The sequence below is a fragment of the Camelus dromedarius genome, chromosome 13, assembly GCF_036321535.1.
Source record: "Camelus dromedarius isolate mCamDro1 chromosome 13, mCamDro1.pat, whole genome shotgun sequence".
NCBI classification, from domain to species: Eukaryota; Metazoa; Chordata; class Mammalia; order Artiodactyla; family Camelidae; genus Camelus; species Camelus dromedarius.
In genome coordinates this window covers 2,873,583-2,892,731 of record NC_087448.1, presented here as the reverse complement: position 1 = coordinate 2,892,731, position 19,149 = coordinate 2,873,583, and the positions used below count along the sequence as shown (strand labels likewise).

The window sequence follows — 19,149 nt, the reverse complement described above, 5'->3', positions numbered from 1 at the left end:
GGTGGCAGGAGAGTGCAGGAAACCGGGACACGTCTCTGTCTATGGAAAGTGTGCTGTTCAAAGAGAAGACACTTAGGTCAGGGTTTTCCTTGTGTTAACGTGGCCTTCCTCTCTCCACTGGGGATACAGATTTTTGTTGTTTTTTTGATGGGTGGCTCTACCTCAGTTAAAGAGAATTTTTGTAGAAAATTACATGTCTTACCATTTAGCTTTACAACTAATGTTTTAATCGAGCCAACAGGTGTGTGGAATTTTACTGCAGATTTTTAAAGGTCCTTTCAATATTACTTCCCCTAAGAAAATTAAAGCACATTCTGCAGTTTATATACACATCCTGAGATGAAATTTTATGACAGTGAAAATGTGTGACCCCTTTATAACACGTGCTGTTGATGTGTGCCTGTGTGGCTGGGTTTAGTCGTGTTTCTCCGAGATTCCTTTTCTGTCCCCCTGAATCGCATCCCAGTGGATAGAGCTGTAATCCCAGACATGTGGGCCCAGGTCTGCTTTATGCTCCTGTCTCTGATTCCCACAGCCTTTACGGGAACCCCATTACTGAAACATTGCTGATGGAAGTGATGTGGGGAAAAGACTGATTTGTGGCCAGCCTATAAAGCACCTGCATTTTTTTCCCTTCTCCTTGAAAAGAATCTACTTCTATTGTTGAATAAATTAAGTATGAAATGTACCAGTTGAGATTTATCGTGGTACCCATACCTCTGCGGAGTAGAGATCTTGATCTCATTGATCCTGCAGTGGATTCTAGGTGATGCACGGAGGAAAGCCAACCTCTTTGCCCTCAGACGTGTTTACGTAACATGCATGCTGGGGAGATCTGGGCCCATTTAGTTTCCCAGTGCCGCCCCGTGTCAGGAAGACCTTCTGGAGCTTGTTGGCTGGCCTTGACCCCAGAGATTTGTGGGAGACACAGCGTGCCCAGGAAGACTCTGAAAGCGAACCTTTAAATCAGCAGCAAAAGGAGAGGGACAGATCAATAGGGAGGCTCTGTTTATTTCTCTTTCTTCTCTCCAGGCAGAATCCCCAGACGTAACAATGGGATCTGTCTAGTCTAAGCCAGACTGATACTATGAAGGGTTATTTGACAAAGATATTTTGATCCACACAGAAAGAGCTTAATTTACATCTGTGTATGTTCACCTCTTGGGCAGACTTTTAGAAAAAGGAAAATTAACTTCAGCAAGCTCCTCGTGCTCCGTTGCTTTTATTAATTTCACCTTTGGCATAAATTTTTGTAGCCTTGACAAATGTTGCCTTATCCTGGGTTTTATTAGGAAGAGGAAGTGCAGGCTCTTACTTAGGGAGTCTTACTGTTTTTCAAAGATTTAACTGGTCCTGTTATCTTCATGGGCTGACAGAAAGTTATAAATAAGGAACTTCAGATTTCTGAGACTGTTGGTATCTTACTGTCAGTTGATGGGTATTTTTTTCCCTAAAAAGGAACCAATGAAGCATGTTCATAAATTTCAGATACGGTCATTTCAGAGCAATGTCTATATCCAGATCCAAGGTATCTAGACAAGAAGTCTTCACAGCAATGCTGTGTGCTTCTTGTAACGTTCTTTGTTGATGAGTGTTTATCAACTTACAATGAATCAGAACGAGAGCAAGCAAAACCACTAGATAGAATCATTTAATAGAAAAGTGAAAACATAGAAGCCTCTGCTTGTAACTGTTGATGCTACAGAGAGGTCAACTTGCCACCACCCAGGAAATTCAGACTTCTTCAGCAAACTTCAAATAGGACGCTGAAACGAGGCATGAAAAATGATCAGACCCGTTTACATTTGCTGAAAATGAACTTATTTCTTTTGCTAAAAACCAGTCTTTACACCCAGTGTGAGGTGATACAGAATTCAAGAGTGTATCTCAAAGTTTCCCATTTTTGTCAGCAGTTAATCCCAACCAGCTTTTCTAGGGGTCCTGTTTTGCATCGTGTAAGTAACACGGTGGAGAAAGGGATTACAAACTTGACTGATAAATGAATTTACTTCCACTTCATTCAAACTGTGATTCCCGGGACACAATTTCATCTCCTGCTAGGAGTTTATATACTGTCAGGATCCCATTTCCTGTGTGAGAGGTGACTCCCACGCCTCTCCAGCCTGGGTCCCTGTGGGCTTCATGCCTCAGGTCTGCCTTTGAGCGTCCCCGCCTGGGCGGCATCTTCACTGTCACAGACACGGAAGTGAACTAGACTGGACTCCCCGGCCACCTCCCAAACACACTCTCCCTCGCAGCTTGCTCCAGAAAAGTAAATGAGTAAGTAAAACTGATTTTCCCATACTTGTCCCACTTTTCAACTTATGGTAAAATCAGAAACCCAGTTGATTGTCAGATATGAGCTACCCTCTCCCCTGGCTACCCCTGGAACCCAGGTACGCCCCTTCACCTCCCAGCACCCGCGTTCATCACAGCCTCAGTCTCTGGGCCCCTTCAGCAGCCTCCTCACCCTGGCTGATGGGCTAAATACAGGTTATCAGCGAACGGGTGAGACAGACCTTTGCTTACAGGCATGCTAGCTTGCTCCTTTCCTCGCATCATCTTGTTTCTGTGATAGCACTGTCTGAAATTAAATGTGAGTGTTCTGACTTGACTTGTGAGCGGTGGTCCTGAAACAGGGGCAGGGGTGCCTGTTTTCTTTTAACTATTTTTCCCTCCCAGCTTGCCTCCCTTGGTAGAAGAAGAAACTCTGCTTTCTCTTTGAAGTGTCAGATCTTCTAGATCGTTTTAACACGTGTTCCTCATGGGCCTTGCAGATGAGCACGCACACCTCGGGGCGGGTGACTGGGGCTCGATTTTTATTTTGGGCTCACACCACTTTTTAAAATATATTCAGCTGGGGCTGTCCTTTCCTTTTAACCAGATAAAAACTAGTCTCTCTCCAGGAATAGAAAGTCCTTTATTATTATTATTTTTTAATTGGCGCTCACAGACTCAACACTATGATGAAGAATTTCTAGTCCTGCAGAGCGATCAAAGCCACAGACTTAGCTGAACGTTACGTCCCTCGTGCCCCAGCCACGCAGGGGACACCGTCCCGTATTCCTCCTGTTCTTGTGCTGAGTACCCCCCTCCTTCCGTCCTCAGTTGCCCTTCACCCCTGGCTGCCGGCGCCCAGAGAGGGGCTCAGACGGGGCAGACAGAAGGATGTTGGTCCTCAGCCCCGGCGACCCCTGCGCCTTCTTTATCCAGATGGAGGAAGCCAACTGCCTTACTGTCATTCAGGCAGTTGAACTCTGAGATGGTGGACGGAGCTGTTCCCCTGGAGCTGTCTCACCTTTGGACTTCAGTTTCCTAAGAGATTAGCCAAGCGTGAGTTTGGTAGTGTGCAGCTCAGAAGAAAATGCGTGTGGTTTGGCATTTTGTAGCTTTTCTTTGTGGACCCAGGAGACTAGGCTGTGACTCACAGCCATGGTGAAAGTTTTATACCCCTGTTTTCATATACAGATAGCACAATTTATCTTTGAATCATATTTACTGCAGTACCAGTAAGTACTTCCAAAAAAGCCGCGCACTGCCAGCGCCCCTGGTTCACTCCGTGCTCGTGCGGCGCCCACACTCAAGCCTTTGGATGAGTATTGCTCACTGCTGAAATATGAGAAGAATGCGAAATTTCCTCGGGAGCCACTTTATTGCACAGAATCATTCCAAAGGAAGGCTCTGAATACACGACAATTTCCTTAAAGATTTGGACGGGGCTGTCTGCATGTAGATGTCTCCGTTACGTGCATGAGGGACTCATGAATCCTACCAGCCAGTCCTTAAGAGGGGAAAAAAGAGCAGAATCTAAGTTTCAGTTATACAAAGACAGAGAGGGAAAAAGAGCGTCTATCCTGGTCTCTGTCTTTTGTAACTTTCGTGTTTTTTTCTCCTTTCATCGCGCACATAATAAAGCAGCAGGGAAAGGAGGGGTGAGGCTGGGGGCCGAGCAGCTGTCCTGAGTGACCTAGAAAGGTCCCTGCCTGAGTCCTGCTCCCTGCCGGTCCAGCTCTGTCCCTCCCCGGGGGCGCAGCCGAGATAGGACAGGCTTCGTCTGTCCCCCACGGACCCGCGGAGCTAAGGGGACTCCCCGGGACGGCTGAGCTTTCCCTCGGGGTTTTCCCTTTCGTACGAAGCCCCCCGTCCATTTAGCTAGGCTCTGAGACACAGCGCCCTTTGAGCTCTCCGGAACCCTGTTGGGGTGGCCTTGTCCCACCAGGGTTTGCAGCGCTGTGGTTTCTAGGCGGTGTTACAGCCTCCTGTGCCTCCTGGAGGCCACCGGTCCCGGGGGGCCTGGAGCCCGAGGTTGGATGGCTGTGAGGGTGATGTGCTCGCTCTTCCAGCGGGACTGGCTTTCCTTGGAAGCAGTTTCTTCGTAAAGTAATAAGTGAATTTTGACTGGTAAGATTACAGGTCCGGGAGGAGGGTCTCCTTCTCAGATGGCAGCTCACTTAGCAGCCTCAAAATAGAGGGTGCAGGTCATGCCATGAGTCCTTCTCAAGTCAGTAGTGCAAAAATACTCTGAAAGAAGGCTGAGAGGAAAGGACAGGTGAGCATTAAAAGCAGGAATGGGGGATACCGATTAGAAGATGTTAGGTACTGTCGAAACTAGGTGCTAGCATACCTTGTTCACTTACCTTCAAAATCACTGAGAGGAGACAGAGGAGAGAGGCAGAGAGAGAGGTTGACGCTACCACCCGTGCTCTGCGGGTGAGAAGTCAGGAGAACTCGATATTGTGTGTGGTCACCGCCAGGCCCGGGGACTTGCTGAAACCGCCCCCCAGCAGGCAGGCCACCGTGCAAGGCTGGTGCTCCTCCCGGCACAGCGCGACGCCTCCCAGAGCTGGGCCTGGAGAGCAGACGGCAGTGGCAGCTGGAGCGGCTGGAAAGGGCTGTACGAGAAAGAAAGGCGTGAGTGACGTGGAGGGTGGGGTCCGGGGGGGGGGGCGAGTGACGTGGAGGCTGGGGTTCGGGAGCACAGTGGGAGGAGGGGAGAAGGAGAGCATCGTGGGAGCACCTGGAAATCTGCCGCAAGTCAGAGGGTCTCTCGGGCGAGGAGGACGTCCTTCCGAGCCCGGGGAGGACTTACCAGGGATTCGACACGCACTATCATCTAGTTAGGCATTTGGTTTTCTGTTCCTGTCTTTTCTCTACATTAAATTCTCATGTTAACTTAGGGCAAAAAGAAATTGTGTGAGTTATCACAGTCCGGACTATTATTATTTTTCCAGCCGTGGCCAGCTCACTGGCTATAATTTTTTTAAATGAAAACAAAAACCAAGCCTTGTACTTACATGTATTAAAACTAGTTTTCCTTGTAGGATGTGCGATTTTGAAATGCTCGGGCACAGCTCAGGCATGTGCTACATTCTGAATCGTGTTGTGCCACCACCTCTCTGCTGTGCGGGGTGGGGGGTGATGTCCGGGGGGACAGGACTCTCGCCCCTGTGCACAGGTAACGGGCTGCAGGTCCCCTCTCCCCACACCCGGTGGGTGGAGGCCACTTAGGAAGCAGGAAAAACTTCAGCCCCCTTCTCCCTGCTCACCCAGCGGCTGGGGAAGTGTGACCGGGGCCCAGAGGGGCCCAGAGCTCGCACACACCCAGCAGCGACGACACCCCTCTTCTTTCATGGCAGAGGAGGCTGAGCAGGGAGCTGGCTTCTCCCGCTTGGCAGTGCCGAGGCCGTGCCTCCTTCTGCTGCTGGGTGGTGTCAGAGGAAGGACGTCCGCTAACACGGAATCTCAACACTGCCCCCTCAGCTGACAGAGCAGCCTAGCAGGAAATGAGCAGAGGTGCAGAAGGAGCCGCAGCACCGCCAGCCAGGGCTCTGCTCATCGACAGACACGCAAACCCTCCACGGCAGAGCACGCGTTCTCTGCAGGCACGTGCGTCAGGACCACATTCTGGACCGCAGACCAAAGCTCAAGTTCAGAAGGATGGAGATCGTGCGGACTGGGGCGTCCCTACCACAGTGGAGTCGAACTAGAAATCAAGAACAGGAAGATCTCCAAATGCTTGGACACTAAATAGTGCCCTTCGAAATAACCCGCAGATCAGAAAGGCGGCCTCAAAGCATATGCTGAACTGCATGAGAATGAAAATAGAACATATTAGACTCGCGAGGCAGACCTGAAACAGGGCCAAGAGGAAAACTCATAGCGCTAAGTGCACCTATTAGGAAAGAGGAAAGTCTCGAGTCAGGATCTGAGCTCCCACGTCAACAGCCTAGAAAAAGGAAAGAAAAATAAGCGCAGAGCAAGCAAGCACAGGGCCGCGGCCGGGAGCCAAGTGAGTGCATCTGAGAGCTGGTTCTTTAAAAATAACCATAGAATGACAGACCTCTAGTAGCAATGACAAAGGAAGCAGAGAAGAAACACAAATCCTTACCATCAGGAATAAAGCAGGAAAAGTCACCCCGAAGCCCGCAGTCCACGGAAATGTCAAGAGGCAGTGAATCCTACGAACCGCTGTCGCGGGGAAATTTGACAACGTGGGTGAAATGGCCCAGTTCCTCAGAAAACCCAAGCTGTGCCGTTTCACCAGACATGGAGCAGAGTCCTGAGTCTTCACTGCATGAACGCCGAGATCCTGGTTGTGATGGTTTTGTAGGGTGTTGCCGTGGGAGGGAATTGGGTGAGGGGTCCACAGCATCCATCTGCGTTATTTCTTAGAACTGCAAGTGAATCTGCAATTAACTTAAGATTAAAAGTTTAGGTGTTTCAAGGGGGGTGGGAGCAGGTCATATGCAGACATAGTAAGTAGGCAGGAGTGGGTCTCATTTATTCAGACGTCCACAGTGCCCTTGACAAGGTCAATACCAAACCTTATTGGATTGGGGGCATTATCATGGTTAAAAGACTAGCTTTGAAATCAGGTTGTATTGTATTCTTAAAATGAAAAAAAAAAACCCATCTCATATACACATGCACGTATGTGTGCTGTGTGCCTGTCTTTCTCTCTTCATCCACGGGAACGTCCTAGCTCAGTAGTAACTGTGCACCACTGCGCCTCTAATTTCAGTTTTCCCGTAGAATGGGAAGGGGCTCCTTGATTCCAGATTTGGGGCCACAGTGAAAAACACATGATTTGGAACCATGTGTTAACATTCCGCTAATGCCAAGTTTATGTAACACATCCTGAGTCATTTGCGTTATTGTATTAACTCTGGTAAAAGAACGCAGCTATTTTGGGTAGTGTCTCATACTTCTGTTGAGCTGTCATCTCAAATCCCATCCCTGTTGTGGTCATCTGTATCTCAGGAATAGGGTCAGAAGCTCTTCAACGCCGAACGCCTTTGCAGGATATTAGTTGAACACATCCTCAAAGACTCAAAGAGCTAAAGCCGTTTTCCCACTATCACAAAAGAAATTAAGCTTCAAGATTCATTAATTTTATACAAAATAAATGTTTTGCTAAATTCTGTGCTTCCTACAAGCATCAAACAGCTCTCTAGCGTTTGCACTTGTGTTAAATGTCTTCTAGGTAACTTGGCCAGTTGGATTCTCCAGCTGGGAAGTTTTGAACTTTAGGTTTTTGTTTTGTTTTGTTTTGTTTAACATTTTTTATTGATTTATAATCATTTTACAATGTGTCAAATTCCAGTGTAGAGCACAATTTTTCAGTTACACATGAACATATATATATATTCATTGTCACATTTTTTTCTCTGTGAGCTACCATAAGATCTTGTGTATATTTCCCTGTGCTACACAGTATAATCTTGTTTATCTATTCTACAATTTGGAAATCCCAGTCTATCTCTTCCACCACGAACTTGTGGTTGCCAAGGGGGCAGGGGGTGGGAAGAGATAGATTGAACTTTAGTTTTAATGGGAGACCTTTAGCTTTTGCTCCAAGTATCCGAATACAACCAGGGTACCATTCGGGAGAATTTCCCAGAGCACAGGCTTGTGATAATGAAATCTCATCAGCCTAATCTTAAGTAAAAGGGGCAGTCTTAAGCTATATGCAGTCACAGTATAACAAAACCTTTTTGTTCACTTCCCTACAAAGTTATTGAATCTGCACAGTGCGGGGGTCGTTTTGCTAGTAGCTGCAGAGACAGGGCTGAGCAATCCATAGTCACTGCCCTCAAGGTTCAGGGGGAGTTTTACTGCAGGAGCCAGGAAGCGCCATCACTAAACAAGGCCACAGCAGCACAGACAGCAAGGGGTGTATTCAGAGAAAAGCAGGTAGTTCGTGTGTGTGTGTGCGTGTGTGTGTGTGTGTGTGTGTGCGCGTCTGTGTGTGTATGTGTGTGTGTTTAATTCCGAATCATCAGACTCCCATGAAAAGAGCAGGCTAGCACCATAGACTGGGACCATACCGAGGAGGACCCCACACTGCAGGATGAGCTCTGGGACTTTAAATAACCTGCCAAAGTCCACAAAGATCCCACAGTGGCTTTGACGGGTGTCTGTGGTGTCACTGGGCACTGCTGTCTCTAATATAGGAAGGCATGGAGAAGCCAAACCCTGGTTCCAGCACTGGGGCCAGATAACCCCTCCCAGTGGAGCTGTCCAGTGCACTGTGGGGAGCCCACCAGCATCCGTGTCCGCCCGGCCCCTCAACTGCGACAAACACAAAAATCCCCAGACACTGGCACATGTCACCGTCACCCCAATTGAGAACAGCGGCTCTAGATGATATATAATTGTTTATATTCAACAATGTATAATATGTAACATGATCTACAGCTCACGTTTTAATGTTGGTCACCCACGTTCTGGCACAAGAGCAAACTGGGTGACTCGATAATGATTAGAAGTGTCTGAAAGTTGTCCAGCTGTTGGGCACTGATGCGGGGCTTCACCAGTCTTCAGATCCAAATTCAAATTGGAAAATATGGGAACCTGCAGGTTGTCTTGTGATTTCCGCGCCATTTAGGCTCTTGTGACAGCAAAGAATAAAATCCCAGTGAAGCTTTATTGTGATGACTAGGGTTTGAAAGCCTTTTAAGAACCAAGGCTCACATGGGCACTCAGCCTCTTCCTCATGGATCCTCTGTCTAGTTCCCTCCTGCTGTCCATAGGACAGTCTCCTCTGGGCTCTCTAGTTAAAATTTCCAAAGAAATGAGGTGACTATCACTTCCATTGGTCCAACCACCCACACTCCCCCACGGCTGACGCAGCAGGAAGAGGCATCGTTGGTCAGCTGCCCTCTGGGGCTCAGTCCTGGTCCACGCAGAGTAGAGGACAGCCTGTGACACCCGACCCTGGTGCCAAGGGGCCCCAAAGCGGTTCCCCAAGAAGCAGCAGCGGCTGTTGAAACCGATAAGCCTCCTGGCTGATGCAGCCTCGGGGACCACATTGGGAGTTCACACTGAGCCAAGACTGAGAGGCGGTAAAACCATGGCTGTGTACAAAACTCAGATCCCCGGGCCAGACAGTAAAGTTGTTTAAATCTATTCCTAAGTAAACTGTGGTGAAGAAAACTACCCTTTGAATAATCCCACATTCATTGTTTCCTGAGTCTTCTTCATTTTAAAGACTTCAGATTTATTGCTTGAAGGATCCAAGGGAACCCTTTTGATAGAGACCGTTCTGCTTCTCAGGCTGACGTCTCGCTTCCTTCCCAAGGCAAGGAAGTCTTTCTCCTTGGTCTTTCTCCTTGGTTTAGAGAGTTTTCTGAGCAGGTGAGCGTTTTTAAAAATTAAGGGAACGCAACAGATGTGAGTCCCACCACCTCCTAAACTTCCGATGGGAGGAGGGCTTTGCCAGGCAGAACAGGACAGGTGTCCCTCGTTCGCGTGCAGACCGCGAGCTGGGGACGCGAGCTTTGCACTTGCCGGGAGCGAGAACTCTGAGACCTGAAGATGCTGCTTTTGTGAATAATTTAAAACTGCTGCCGAGTCAAGCTATTCTTTAAAGGAAATTACTTCCGTGGTCACGTTTAACCACTAGTAATTACGCTGTTTTCTTCTATTACAGGTAACGTATGAAACTGTTGGAGCAACTGAAAAAAATAAAGATTCCCTTTCACAGAATCTTCTATTTGTGATGAAAAGTAAGTCCGCCCCCTGCCGCTGCCCACTGTGGTTCAGATGCCACCCGTTCCCTTTTTCTCTGTCTCTGAACAGTGTCCTATAAAACATGTTGCCAGCCAAGGGGTAATTGAAATATCTTTTGCATTCTAATGCCCAGAATAATAAGGAATGGCTCTGGCCGCACTACACATTGGGTACAATTTAATTTGGAGCCTAGTAGAAACCATAATTTAACTAAGCTTTTAGCAGATAGAAATATAAAATACCTTCCCCACTGTAGCAGTATGAATATTAAAAAGCTCTTCCGTGGAGACTGATGAAGACGAATAGGGCTTCCCAGTTTATTTAGGCCACAGCAGGGTGAATTCCACAACTTAAGATGACTCTGGAGCACACCTAAGGGTGGTATTTTATTCTATGTACTTCCAGTTGCAAAGAACTAACGCTCCCAAAATAGAACGAGCATAAAACTTTATATATACATACAGACCTGCATGCACGTGTGTGTCAGTATAGATTTAGAGGCGCCATCCACTTAGTGAAGCCTGGCACTTCAGGTACCTCTGTCTCTGATTCTGTGCTGCACGTAAAGCTGCGTGCTCTACTTACATGCCGTATAATTAATAGATGTATATATGATTCTAGCTCTTTAGTCATTATTTCCTTAATAACTGTTCTTCAGTGACTCACATTTTCCTAATAATGAATTGAATTTCCTCTTCAGTGAATTAAAATGTATCGTCTTTTGTGCTTTACATTGCTTTACATGAGATGGAGTCATTTATCTTTCCTGGGGAAGGAAGCAGATGATAGGCTGTCATGAAATAGTTGGATGCCTTTGAGCTGGAAATAAGAGCTCCATGTCACTTCTGGCTGGAGGAGCACATTTACCTTAAATCAGATGGCAGAGTTGTGACATATTGGTCCTCACGGGGAGTTGCGCGGCTTGCCTCTCAGAACGGATGGTTATTGAGTTCTCTGACGGGCGGAGACTAATGATGAAAGCTCGGACTGAGCATAAACCCACGTGAGAGAAAGAACTGAGATAATTCATCCTATCGATTATCACTGGAAACACCTTCCTTCCAGTTTTTAAATATTTGGACTTTCATTTATAACAGACTTCCGTTTAATCCATATATTCTGTGAAGACCTAACATACAGGGTGTTTTCAAAGTTGGAGCAGTGCCTCCTTTGTTCTTGTGTCTCATGGTGGCAGAATACATGTTTAGGATGAAAGCATGGTGGCTAGTGTTGGTGCAACTCTGCATGTGTTCATGGAGTTCCTGTATTTTGAAGGCATTCTTTTTGTGTATACTTGCCAGCAAGCACCGAGAGAGAACAGGTGGATCTTGTTTTATTCGAAATACTTTAGACCATAGGTACCTCTGAGCAAGAGGACAAAGTTTACAATGTGTCCTTTTATGTCCTTACAAGAGGGAGCAAGCTTTTTCTGCAAAGGACTAGAGAATAAATAGTTTAGGCTTTGTGAGCCGTAACGTCTCTGTTGCAAGTACTCAACTCTGCTGTTACAATAAGGAAGCAGCCGCAGACAATACAAATGGATGTGGCTGGGTTCCAATAAAGCTTTATTGACAAAAACAGGCAGTGGGCTAGATTTGGCCCACAGGTCAGAGTGGCTCACCCCTTCCATCATATAAGCCAAAGATGCCTGGTTGTGATAGTATTTTATGAATCTGTGGAATGTTTTGACACTACCAATAGTTATTAAAAGCAAGTGTAATTTGCAGATAATAATAATGATTTGTTTCCAGGCACTTTGCTAAGCCCTTTGCTTACGGCATGTGATTTAATTTCATATTATCGGGAGGCTCCGAGCTGAGGAAGGAGACAGGGTCTGCTGTAGGGTCCGGACTAACAGACCTGTGTCTTGTGAGACACCTGACCAGGGAAGACAGGGCGCCGGGCGGCTCAGCTCACACAGAAACATAGTGAGTGCCCTCGTCTGTGCCTGAGACAGAAATGAAGTCCACTTGACTCAGAAAAAGGCAGAAAGAGTTAAAACCCAGACTCTTCAGTCTGCTTATAAGTAGAGGAAAGTTTACGATTTACCATTAATGATGATGTTAACGATTTTGAGCGTCTCTGCGTGCCTGCTCATAGACTTGGGCACCTACGTTAGCTTATCTCATTTACGGACAGAAAGATGCCCAGTGCTGTGTGCATGGGCCCCAGAGAGGGGTGCTTCCCATGCCAGTGTATGCTTAGAGGGACATGAAGGGAGGTGCCAGCCGCAGGTGACTCCCAGACGCAGGGAAGGAGGCTAGAGCCATGCCTTCAGCAGGGGCTTCTTATCAGGTTCTGCGATCAGGGGCAACACGGTGGCCAAATTTCTTTTTTTTTTCTTCATTAAAAAAAAATTTTTTTTTTACCTGAAGTATTTCATTTATTTGTCATAATATCCTTTATGTGATATTCTTTAAAATTTTATTTTATTGAGTTATAGTCAGTTTACAACGCTGTGTCAGTTTCCAGTGTAGAGCACAATTTTTCGAATTTCTCTTTTTATGTCCTGAGGAACCTGCTCCCACCTCCCACTTGCTCAGCTTGTGGGCGGGGCTCGGGTGCTAGGGTCGCAGCTCGGGTGCTAGGGTCGCAGCATGCTGGCTTCTCCCTGGCAGTGGGTGGACGCTGGTCCTACTTGGCCCTCATGCACGTGGTTCAGAGAAAGGACAGAAACTGGTCAGTTATGTGTTTTGGGTCATAGTTATGTCTAATGTTTCTAGATCTAGTAAAGGCTTTTTTCACAATTATGGGAATCCCCTGTTACATCATTTATCTGTGGTTCTATCCATCTATAGACTGGCTATAAATAAAAATAACATTTTTATATCTAAAACATGCTGTACACCAGAACTTGATACACCGTAACTGACTATACTTCAATAAAATATATATAAAGAACATTTTAATTTGGTTAAAGGGGCCATGGTATTATCTGTTTATTGTTTAACTGTTTATTTTGAAATGATTTCAAACTTCAAGTTATAAAGTTAGTACAGAGAGCTCCCACATGCCCTCCCCCAGATTTCTTCCGTGTCCTTTCCTGTTTTCTCTTGCTCCTTTTCTCTCTTCCTCTCTTTTTCCTCCTCTGTACGTGTGTGTGTGCATGTGTGCTTGCATGTATGTACGTACATTTCTGAACCACGGGAGAGTGACCGAATGTGCCCTTATGCCTCAGTACTTCCATGCATGCCCTGAGACCGGGGACGTCCCCCCACACAACCTCAGTGAGGTCCCAGCACATTTAGCACTGCTGCGCTGCCCACGGCTAACTCGGAGTTTATGTCAGCCTTTACCGGTGACCCCCCCAATGTCCTCCACAGTGACTCCCCCAGTTCACCGCCCTTTGCTGCATTTCTTGCCACTTCTCATTTGTCTCCTTTAATCTGGGACATGTCCTCAGCTTTTATTTTTCTTCGTGACATTAATATTTAAAAAAAAAAAGAAAGGCCAGCTTTTGGAGAACGTGCCTCAGTCTGGGCTTATTTGCTGTCTCCTCACATTGGAGTCAGTTTTCTCCTTTTTGGCAGGAGCCCCGTGGAGGAGAGGAGGGAGGTGTCTGTCTCAGCGCATTTTGTTTGGGGGCACATAGTGACCGGTGGAAAGGTCAGCGGTGACCTTCACCTTGAGCACTTTGTTAAAGCGGTGTCCTGCAGGGTTCCCTAAATCACTGTTTTCTTTGTAATTGATAACTGACTTGTAAGGAAGTATTTGAGACAATATAGTCTCTCTCTCACCAAACTTTCACTTGTTTTGCATACGTTAATGGTTCTTACCTAAATCAGTAATTTCTCTTTTGGTTGCAAAATGGTAATTTTCTAACCCGATCGACAGTGACATTCTACTGTAAGAATGACTCTTTATTTTTTTTTTTAATTGAAGTATCGTCAGTTACAATGTGTCAGTTTCTGGTGTGCAGCACAACGTCCCAGCTGTGCATATGCAGACATATATTCCTATTTATATAAGAACTTCCCTTTCTGATTCCTTCATTCATTCATTCTTTCATTTATTATCAGATGGACTCATGGATTCTTATTTTATTTAAGGAACCATAATACATTACTGTCATTATTTTGTTAGTAAAACTGCCCAAGACTTGCCCAGAGGGGTCCCCTCCAAGCTAGCCCCCCGTCCTTCTGATAGGTTCTCACATCTTTTTAGTGCTTTCTTACGTTCTGGCCTTCCAAAATGTTCCAGGGTCCTCCACCTCGCCTCGGCTCTAGAATCAGCCATTTATCCAAGAAGCCTTATTTTATTGTAGAGGAGAATGGAATCAAGAAACACTAAGAAATGGGGTTACCGTGAGCCCATTGCTACTGGGATGTTATTGCTTTTAGACCCTTTCAGAACTAGAAAATTTAAGACATAGGTGTAGATTTTACATGTATATGTTTGTGTGTATATATTGCTGTATATTAAAAGTCATGAATTTATCATGATACCTGTAATTCCAGCCCAACACCACAGGCTCCTTTTTGCCTTCCTGTCATTCGTAGTTGTATCTCCCTTCGCTGACCCTCCTGGCTCCCTCCTGGCTGACTCACATGGGGACCCTGCCCTGTACGCATGGCTGATAAATGTACTAACTGGGCAAGCAGGGTAGTCTGAGTGCAGAAGAGGCAGAGACCGAAGCGCCTTGTGACTGACTGTCGCTCATGGTCTGACGGGAGGATCCCAATTTCTGTATGTCTGTTACATCACATTTGAGCTTGTAGGAATCCACAAAGCAGGGACTGTCACGGTTATCTTAGAGAAAAGGGAATTAGGGCTTCAGAACTGTCTACATACAGACAGAAGTGACAAAAGTACCATGCCTTCTAGAGCCGTGACTGCCACTGACGTCATCGTCACCATTCCCTCGTGAGCCCCTTTCTTCCTGAGGTGTCAAGAAAGGATAACGGACCCAGAATCACTGGACTCTTTGTAACCTAACTTCTAAAAGGAAGCAGTTGCTTTTGCTGTTGCAGCTTAGCTGGCTCAGGAGGAGAGGCGTTTCTTCCCCCCACGGCTGAGACAGTCGGAGGAGTCGGGGTCCCCCCAGGTGCCCACAGACAGCTCTGAGACAGCACCTCCTGGGGCCCGGGTTCCCTGAGCGAGGCGCTGCCGGCAGGAGCCATGGGCCTTGGGGACGCAGTCAAGGGCACTAAGGTCTGAGTGGGGGCCCTGTGGTTCTGCCATCTGGAGGGCAGTCTGCGCTCAGTTCCGGTGCAGAGAGCGCAGTGAGGACTGGGAGCCTGGGGTCAAGGGCAAGGAAGGTCAGAGTTCACTAAAGTGGAGGAAATAGAAGAGGGGCAAAGGGAACCGTGGCCTCCTCAGTTCCCTCCCCCCTGAGAGTGTCTTAGTGGGGGGAGCCCATGGATGGGGAGGAAGCTGAATGCTCATAGCTGAAGTCAGTTATGATTTGGACGCCACTTACAATCTTCGCTTATTTATTTCCCAGCTAGTGAAAACGTCGTGATCAATCATTTGTTCCAGTCGAAACTGTCAGAAACAGGATCCCTCGTATCTTCCTCTCCTTCTTGTAAATTCAGAGGACACAGATCTGCCCGGCTCAGCAAGCACATGCCAGAGTCTTCAGCGATCGGGGACAAGAGGAACTATCTAGAGCTTAGTAAGGTAGGCGTTTTTGTGATTCTTGTTTGATTGCTTTTAAGTGTGCTTAGCACATTCACCTCTTCTTTTCAAGAAAAAAAAAAAGCGCCATCCTGAACGCTAATGGAAAGAAATTGATATTTATTTTAAAAAATTAAAGAAAAAGACCGCTTACCTAAAGTCTTACCCTCCAAGAGAAAACAGTGCAGGAGAAGGTGGAGCAGAGGGGAAATCTGATAGCAAGCACGGTGGTAGTCATTGTATTGGTGGTCGGGGCAGCGTCTTATTTCTGTCTCATCTCCGTGACTGTCTTTTTGATGAATGGGTGGGAACTTCAGGGACAGTAGGTTTACAGGGAATAAACTTAGCCACCTGATTCGGTTGACATTAACCACTTCAGAGGTTTTAAGTCCCTAAACAATAAATTGTAGTTTTTCACGCAGACACAGTGTCTTTTTCAGGTCCTAGAGGTGCGGTGTGTGTTTTTAGATTTTTGATTCATGTTAGCATGGCGCTAAGGTTTTAACGTGTATTTGTGCCACACAAGTGTGGTGGTACTTAGAACCTGAAGATTCCATTTGTAAAACAGAACTAAAAAACTCAGTGAAGAGTTATTTCAGACTGAAATGTTTTAAGTTTATGAATTCAGTGCCCGATTGTACCCCAGTTTGTTCTGCTTGCCTCTACAGAGATGATGAAAGATGAGAATCATGATTGGGAAGGTGTCCAGGACAGTCCGTTTTAGAAATTCCGTTGTTGTAGCTTGCTGGAATGTGTTTCAGCTTACCAGTTAAAATAAAAGCACAATTAAAGTCAACTCTATTAGGGAAGGGTGGCAGGAATGTGTACAGCGTAATAGAAATGTGTTGTGTGTCTGTGTTTAGCCAGTAGACCCAGAATCAAGAATCCTTTGATAGAGTTGTTCCGGAACTGGGTGATCACAGGAATTCAATCTCATTGCACATGAAATGGCATCTTTTACATAAAAAAGACAAATGATTACCCTTTGTAAGAAAGATCTCAGTTCCTGGGCTTCTGCTGAAAGGCCTGGTCCTTGCTTTCTTAATCATCCTGGAAAACAAGAAGTCACCACACACCTCTAAACTGAAATTCCTAACCTGAATTATTGCACATTACAGGCATGGATGCCATTAGCCTTTTCCCTGAAGGCCTGCCAAAGGGAGATCATTCACTGCAGTTCCTCCACCCGGAAAGGGACACGAGTGCTCAATTTCAAGGGCTGGAGTCTTATTTATCATGATTAATCCTTAAGTGTTCTGCTCCGCACTTCCCTTCAGAGGGCCATCACCCCCGCACATCCACGCCCGCGACCAGCAGAGTGGCTGTCCACCTGCTCCTTACCTAAGCACCACGTTTGGCTTTGGGTTTGTGGAAAACAGGTTGATCTTAGACCCATCGCTTCGTTTTACATCCGCTTGTCAGTTACACGCAATCGTTTCAGCTGACAGTTCACCTAATGGAAGGAAATGAGCCGTCACCTTGTTCCCAGTAGCACCGTATCGACAAGAACATTTCACCTGTTTTTTTTTCTTCTATTGAGACCTGTTATTTTAAGAGAAATGGTTTGGAATCGATAGGTGCGTTGGCCTAAGTCACTGTGAGATTGTGGCGTGTGGTGGTTACGTTAGTGGCTGCGGGTTCTTTTAGCCTCTGGTGGAATTTAATTAATTGCCTCCTGCCCTTTACTTCTTCACCCACTGGGTTCATTTCCACTGACTTCTTTAACCCCCATTATCATTTAGTCTTGGCTGTGTATGAATTTCTTCCTTGTAAGAGTTATGGGTCATTATTGATCAAAGAAAGCAGTCGATTGTCATTTTTCACAGGCAAGTACTTTACTAACCTCTTTCAGTCATTAAAAAAAAAGAAAAGGAAGTGAAAGGAAAACTGAGTAAGAAACTGACTACAGTTAAACTTAGGGGGCAAACCGATGACTGTGAAAACATCAAACCTTTGTGACATAACATAGCATCCTTTCGCCCCAGAGTAAGCTACATTTCACGATAAACACGGGCAGCTAGCGCTAGGATCCGGACACCAGGCTGAGACGACTGTGCCACCACGCAAGTCAAGGTCTGTGTTTATTCTCAAGTCAAAGTAGGTGCAGGTTGGTGACAGCCATGGACTTGAAAGGCTGCGGTAATGTTTTTCTGCACGAAGCTGTCCGTCCCCCTGACTTAGGCTACCATGGCAGGAAGTCCCCTGGTACTGATTTCTAAGAGTCTAAGTCTGCATCTGCCTGTAAGTGAGTTTCCCTGGATGGGAGGATTAATTGTTTTCTTCTAAACTGGAATTCAGTCAAATAAATCTGCTCACCCTTTCTTTTTGTTTTCCTTACAGTTATTAAAAAAGAAAGGAAATTCTACATTTCTTCAAAGACTAGAACGGGGAGGTCCGGTCACCGTGGCGTCGCAACTCAGGGTTAGTTGAAATTTTCAGATTTCAAAAACTTTTTTGATTATATCAACTGTAGAGGGCTTACATAGAATTGCCCCTGTCTTTGACCACTTGGGTTCCTTTAAAATAGTAAGCATGCCCACGGACACCCAAGATGAGTGAATGTGTAGTCAATAAAAGCCAAGGACCGAAAATAAAGATTTTTACTAAAAAACTGTTTGCATCGTGAGCTGGTGTCTTCCCCGGGGACTCAGCCGTGTTTTGCTTCTCTCCACAGAAAACCCTGCTGGACATTACGGGGAAGCTTCAGAGGTGCTCCCCACACTTTGTTCATTGCATCAAGCCCAATAACTCGAAGCTGCCAGATGTGTTCGATAACTTTTACGTGTCAGCCCAGCTGCAGTACATCGGGGTCCTGGAGATGGTGAAGATCATCCGGCACGGATACCCCGTCCGCCTTTCCTTCTCGGACTTCCTGTGGAGGTGAGTCTTGCCCCTGTGTCTGCTGCTCCGGGTAACGCGCTGATGATGTTGGAACAGGGTTCTTCTGTTTTCTTTCCTGGCATTTCTTTTATCCTTTACATTCTTCTCTCCTGAGTAAACAAAATGCTCTGGGATACAATGAAATGCTCTGGAGAAGCTCAGATAAAAAGTTGCTGAACATACTCGATACCTTGGAAACAACGTTCACGTTCCCTTAAATTTAGATTTCCTTGGATGTAAACATTTATAAAAATGTGGCACATGAGATACCCCCTCCTTTATACCTATGGACAGAATATTTTTTAGACCAAGAGTTGGCAGACTGCACTCATGGGCCAAATCCAGCCCACCACCTATTTTTGTAAATAGAGGTTTGTTGGGACACAGCCAGTGAAAATAATGAGAATGTCTGTTTTTAGACAATCAAACAATAAAAGAGGGTGGGGGAAAAAGAAAGCAGAAAGTATTTAGTAATCTTATATCAAAATTATAAAATTTAAAAACAATATTGACATAACATAGTATCAACATTATAAGTATCACACATTTTGGTGTAAGTATTAAAAGTCAGCTTTCCCACCCCTAAGGTACAAATGATCTTTGGTTCAATGAGTTTAAAACCTGCCCATGTACGAGTTTAAA

General features: G+C 46.0%; 1 protein-coding gene across 1 annotated transcript in view; it reads left to right on the top strand.

The window, feature by feature from the left end:
• MYO16 (myosin XVI) overlaps positions 1 to 19,149 on the top strand; it is a 350,065-nt gene that overhangs the window by 214,048 nt on the left and 116,868 nt on the right. The window contains exons 24-27 of the mRNA XM_064492981.1: positions 9,932 to 10,007; positions 15,455 to 15,630; positions 17,968 to 18,048; positions 18,302 to 18,507. Of these exons, the coding sequence (XP_064349051.1) occupies positions 9,932 to 10,007; positions 15,455 to 15,630; positions 17,968 to 18,048; positions 18,302 to 18,507 (539 nt within the window). The remainder of the gene's footprint in view (positions 1 to 9,931; positions 10,008 to 15,454; positions 15,631 to 17,967; positions 18,049 to 18,301; positions 18,508 to 19,149) is intronic.